The following is a 6,000-nucleotide window of genomic DNA, read 5'->3' on the forward strand; positions in this document are numbered from 1 at the left end:
GGGGGCTACACTTTGGCCCTTAAATTGTGAGGAGGCATAAGTCTGGAGATAACTTCCCTACCACAGAAGTGACTCTGCCCAGCTCTATGGAGAGGCTTCCAGCTGCCTAGGTGCTTACCAGCGGGAGAGCGCTGAGTAGCTGGAAAGCTTGTCTCGCTCACCAACAGAAATTGGACGAATAAAAAAGATCGTACCCCACCCACCTTGTCTCTTCGGGTGCTTGCAGTGCAGCCATCAGCATGGTGCCCGAGCACCTATCCCTGTCCCTGACCGCAGAATTGTGTCCAGAAATTAAGCCCTCTCCTCCAGTCCTTACCGTTGCAATGCACGGTGGGCGATGGGGGCGGGGGCGGATTAAAGACGCCAGGATCCGACCCTTCTTGGCTTGGTTCATAATGTGTGTGTGGCAGGTGTAAGCGTGTAGCCCTCTTGCATGCAATGCGACTGGCCAGACGGCGGCTACTCTCTCCACGGAGTCACTTCTTCCCTGGCCAGCAGCCCTAGGGAAAGGCTCCCCCTCCAGCCCCCAAAGAAAGATCCCAGCTGGATGGCAAAGGAGGCTGCATGGAGCGCAGGAAGGAAGGGGACCCAGGAGGAGCTGGGAAGGGGGGAACTGGCAGGGATTTGGGGAAAATCCAAGATAGCGCTGTGGGTGGTGGACTCCCCCTTTGACTGGGGAGGTAAAGGACATGTGGGGGTGGGGCCGAGGTCGGAGTAGGCAGGGGCTTGGTTGGGGGGTGGGATGGGCCTGGCAATGAGTCTCTCTCCTTCACCCCAAGGCAAACAGGTACTAGTATTAGGCTGCTTGTTTGGGGTCCGTTTTAATGAGCCTGAAGGAGCCCTTGGAGGAAAAGCTCTTTCTGATTAGGGCCATAAAACCCAACCCCTCTGTGAAGATCCCCCACTACTCCTTGCTCTTCCTTTGTACGTCTAAAACAAAGGGCAGGATGAGCTGCCAGCCAGCAGTGCCTCTGCAGGGCCTGGGTTTTTACACTTTCCTTTAAGTTGCAGCGCCTTGCAGAGGAAAACAAAATCAGTCTGTGCCCAACGCTGGACCGTAAGTGCCTTTAAACAGCATCGCCAGTAAGAGTAGGGTCCCTTTGCAAAAACTAACAATTGCCTATCTTCATTAAGGGAGGGGAAGGGCAGACACACTAACAACCGTCTATCCCTCGCGAAGAAATCTGGGGGCTTTTTCCTTCCTGAATACGGGTTGGGTTCTCTCCATACAGCAATCGCCTGTACAGCGGTGTTTGAACAATCGGGAAATGCCTCAGCTATCAGGGGCCAGGACCACCAGTTCTGTTGTTGCTTCCTCTTGTCTATTTCAACTAGTTTCCAGACCGGAGCTCCTGGATCCCTGCTGCTAATAAGAAGTGATTCTCTTCTTCATCATCTCTCTTCCCTCCTGTCCCACACCTCAGCTAAAGGATATTTCTTTAACAGAACAAAAAATGAGAAGGAAACGGAATCGCTCCCTGGGTGTGTGGATGCAACCTTAACTTTCACTCCAGCAAAATTTTGCCTTTGATTCTGAGCACTTGCTGCATATTAAGGGGGGGGGGGGGAGGAGAGACTTCGAACATTGCTACAAATCTGGAAGTATTACAAAATCCCCTCTCCTTTTAATGAGATCTTCGGCATTGTCTTGTGAATTTTTAGTAGGATTTTCGTTTTAAACAGCAGTCGATTTCTTCTTTGAATTGGTTAAAAAATAACTTATTTCCATGCACGCTATATCTTAATTGACTATTAGCTAGGCTAGATTTAAGCGGATGACATTTTATTTTACAAGGCAAAGATTATTAAGTGATTTCAGTGCCTTGCAATTAAAAGTTACAGAGTGGTTGGGTTCCCCCCTTACTTTAAAACAACAACAAAATAAAACCGATAAAGAGAAATTAAAACATGGCTGATTTTTTTTTTCAATGAAGCTATATTTCTCCACAAACGCCATAGGATCTTTACATAACAACTGAAACTCAGAAGAAAAGCTAATTGGATTAAGTCCTCTGAAAGGGAGGCTAAGGTGTCTGAATGAGACAACTGCAAAGCTCCACTTTTCTTGCCATCTGTTTAGCAAGGCTAAAATGTTTTCTGATTAATATTATCTTCATCAATCGTTGCCATTTATCATAACCATACCGCCCTTAAAGAACGGCAGCACAGAGAGGCGGCACAGGGGCACAGCTTTGACTGTTGGGATTGACAGTATCTGTGATTCCAATCGCCTGTTACACCGATAAGTAACAAGCACTGCCCATAAATAAGTCTGGTTTGCGTCCTGCTAAGAGGGGCAACTTTCTCCTACTGTTTAACGACTCTTCACTGAAAAGTAGGCGCAGTGTGGGCTGGGCTGCCTTAGAGCGAGTCTTGCAAATCAACCAGTACAACGCTTCATTCGTTTCAAAACATTTTCATCCTGAGAAAACAAACTCCTTTTTTTTTTTTTTTGGTGAAAGGGTCATATCTTTTTGTAAATTCGCCCCAGTCAGACGTTTTTTTACCCCCTTGAAAGGTTTTGAGTTCCAGCTGTTGCGTTTAGTTCTCAGTGCATGCACATAATTAGAGCTTCAGCGGCAAAAAGCTAGTACAATGATCTCACACTCTGCATTTTTAAAAAGATGTAAATATCGGGCGTTTGCTTATGTGGGTGCATGCGGGAAAGAAGCTCACATTTAGGTGGGGAAGCGTCTCTCTCTTTCAACTTGCATGCGATCCGGTAGTAGACTTTAGGCTCTCTTTATATCTGGGGCCTCTTTCAACAGCCAGCATCGACTCCTACCCGAACCGGTGATGATTGGTAGAGAGCAGACAGGGTGTCAGGGGGTCTGAAATGTTACAATATTTTCACACATACACATACCCGCAACTTACTTCTGGACAATCCTTCTAATGCTAGAGGCACCTGCGTTCCTTCCCTCAAGAACTGCCTAACCACACTGAGCTGGAGGAGAGAGATTCTTTGCATCCGAGTGAAAGACACACACAGGCGAATCCCCAGTGGAAAATACAGCTCGGCCAGGGAGAAGGAGCCAAATAAAAGAAGTTTTAGTTCGATTAGGGTGGATCCTGTCGGTCTTCCTCGGATAAAACTCTCATGGAGTCACTGGGAGTTCTCAGCGGGTAAGGACACGAGAATCTGGCCCATAATTACTCTTTGATCAACATTACAAGCACGATCCTGCACCCATTGAAGTCAATGGAAAAACTCCTATTGACTTCGTTGGGAGAAGGGCCGGGTCCCCAGTATTTGTTCAGCCCGGCAATATATAATTAATTATAAATTACTAAAACTCAGTAGAAACCTGCGTAAGGGGAATATAAGCCGCAAATCAGGGCAAACGTCCACTTACGATTTCTCAAGTGAAAAATGGAAATGATTCCAGGTTGGGCTTATTTTGAAAGAGGACTTTACCGAGGGAGAGAGAGAGAGAGAGAGACCGACCGACCGACCGACCGACCTGTTTGGAAAGTTTTTTCTTCTTAGAAAAGCGCAAAGGTTACTGATGCATTCAGGGATCTGCTTCTGAGTGGGAACTGGTTTCCTATGTCAGGACAGGCTGGTGTGGCCCAATGTAAAATCCGTCTGGACATAGAATAAATCTAGAAATGTCAATTCTGTGTGTGCACGATTTTTAAATCGATTTTATAATGGGAAAAGGGGGACGCCATGTGAACAGTCCAAAAAGAGAGGTGGGTTCGTTTGGGAAGGTAGCTAACTGACAGCTGGCATTGGGAAGAAATGGAAGGCCTTACATGAACGGAGCTAATAAATCATGTGTTTCAGTGAATACTCCGAACTTATCCACAACATTACAAGCCACCAAAACTGCTATCCACGGCCACCTGATTTCCAAAGCACGAGCCTTGCCAACGCTGCAGTGCCAGGGGCTGGCAGGAACCGGACAAATACACTTTAGGATACTCCTCTGACTCAGCTCCGCATCCATCCCCTCTAGTCTAAGGACGCCCGGGGCTCTCTTTGCTTGCCGCGGTTACGAAGAGGATACCCGTTTCATTCCAACCAAGGTCTTTACACCTAACCCTGGCTTGAATTGCAAAAAATCCGAAAAACTTCCTACTCAGTCAGTCCGCCCCAGCGATGGACTCCCTTCCAAACCGGCTTGAATTCTAGCTATTCCCACAAGACGCCATTTGGATGAGGTCATTAAAAAAAAACAAACCGCTTCCTTACTAATACCGTAATGTATTGCCCTGGAAAGGCTCCGCTCAAATCTAGCCACTGCCTAAAACTGAAGGCAGAGAGGAAATTAGTTTGCCTTTATCCCGAGGAAAAATCCAGGCTACACCTCAGGGCTCCAACCAACCCTTCACATTTTAACACAACTTTTTTGCCCCCCCCTTGGGCTCTTTCTGGTGAACTGAAAACACACACCCACACACACACACACACACACACACACACACACACACACACACACACACACACACACACACACACACACACACACACACACACACACACACACACACATCCCCTTATGCACGTTTGATTGGAAGCCGGGTAACTTATCACCCTATTAGAGTCTAGTATATTTCCTCCGTGATCACTGTCAAGTTGAATAGCCTCCACTTGGCTGCAATGGGAGACTGCTGTCTCGAGTCTTGGACTAACCTGTGGAATCCATGTCAGGTTCCTCCAGTAACCCACAATGCATGCTCTTCCCATGGGCAGTACAGAAGCCCCAAAGTCCCGGGGTCTGGAGATCCCCTAGCTCAGAGATGCACACCAAGAACAGAGGGAGGGGAGAGAGAAGGGTGGGGGGAGGTTAGAGAGGGAGAGAGAGGAACACTCAGTAATCCAGCAGGGCAAAGCCAGACCCGTCAAAATGTTTGCGGATGTTTCATGGGAAAAAGCATCATTTTATAGGAGCCCTGATGGGAGAAATGTCATTGATAGGCCAGCCAGCCTGATGAATGGCTGCTAGTCAGATGGGGATGTGGCAAGGCTCGATGTGAAGCCCATTGTGATGCTGTTTTGAATAAGAAAAGCTTTCCTCCAAAAAGGGGGGCCTTAGATCTACGCAATCCCAACACTTCGACTTCCCTCCTCGGTTAGAGCATTAGAAACGTTTTTGATTTAAAGTTCCAGCGGCCTTTCCACTCCCCTCCCGCCCACAAGTATTTGGTTCATTACAGCCTGAGCTCAAATTTGGCTCAGCTCTTCAAACAAGCAGGAGATGTGGGTGCTGCTGTGTGTAAAGCCTCTACCGATCGATTCCCCCCCTCCCAACCTCCCCAGTTTAAGTTGGGCTCTGCGCTGCCTTCCCCACAGGCCTTGCAAACTCAGTTTGGCTGGGGAGGGGTAACGGAGAAAGTTGCCCGTGATCAGAGCTGACGGTCCAGTGTGTGTCCCTGGCGCACCCCCCCACCATGCATTTTTGCTTGGCTCGCCGGGGACTGCACGTAAACTGCATGTGTTGTACGGGGCGGTGGCACGTTGTATAAGTTGTATGCACTTGACGTGCAAGTCTGTAAGAGAAGGGAAGGTTGTGTGTGCTCCCCGGGATGCGTGGAAAGAACAAAATGTTACCTGCGATGTTTAGGACAACGTTGTAGGGGTGGAAGGGAGCAGGACTGCAAAGAAAGTTGCCTATTCTGCAGGCGGTTCTAGGTGCTGGAAGTGGAAGTAAAAGTGCAAAGCTCGGGCTCTGCTAAAGTGGCTGGTTTAGGGAAGGAAAAGCTGTGATTAGAATATGAATAGAGCTCCAGGAGAGGAAGAGAAAGGGGGATTACAGCTGAATTACTTTGACCATGGACAGAGCCAACGTTTTCTACTCTCTCCCCTACATCCAGACTCCCCCGCTCCTTCCCGTCCCCTGGAAAAAAAAAAACCCAGCAAAACAAGCAGCGCTTCTGCTAAACAGGAAGCCGAACATTTCATAGTACCTTCAAATCCATATTAAGAGATGAAAGGAGACAAAAGCGCTCCTGCTAGTCGGCTGCCGCTGGCCCCTATTCGGATTCTGAGCACTC

General features: G+C 48.2%; 1 protein-coding gene across 3 annotated transcripts in view; it reads right to left on the reverse strand.

Annotated features, from left to right (window-relative positions):
• Window positions 1–4,907, reverse strand: part of RFX4 (regulatory factor X4) — a 139,494-nt gene extending 134,587 nt beyond the window's left edge. For all 3 annotated transcript variants that reach the window (XM_050926421.1, XM_050926413.1, XM_050926431.1), the window contains exon 1: window positions 4,640–4,907. In XM_050926421.1, coding sequence (XP_050782378.1) covers window positions 4,640–4,682 — 43 coding nt within the window. In that variant the 5' untranslated portion in view covers window positions 4,683–4,907. The remainder of the gene's footprint in view (window positions 1–4,639) is intronic.
• Between the last annotated feature and the right edge of the window lie 1,093 nt (window positions 4,908–6,000).

The sequence above is a fragment of the Gopherus flavomarginatus genome, chromosome 1 (assembly GCF_025201925.1).
Source record: "Gopherus flavomarginatus isolate rGopFla2 chromosome 1, rGopFla2.mat.asm, whole genome shotgun sequence".
In the NCBI taxonomy this organism is placed as follows: Eukaryota; Metazoa; Chordata; order Testudines; family Testudinidae; genus Gopherus; species Gopherus flavomarginatus.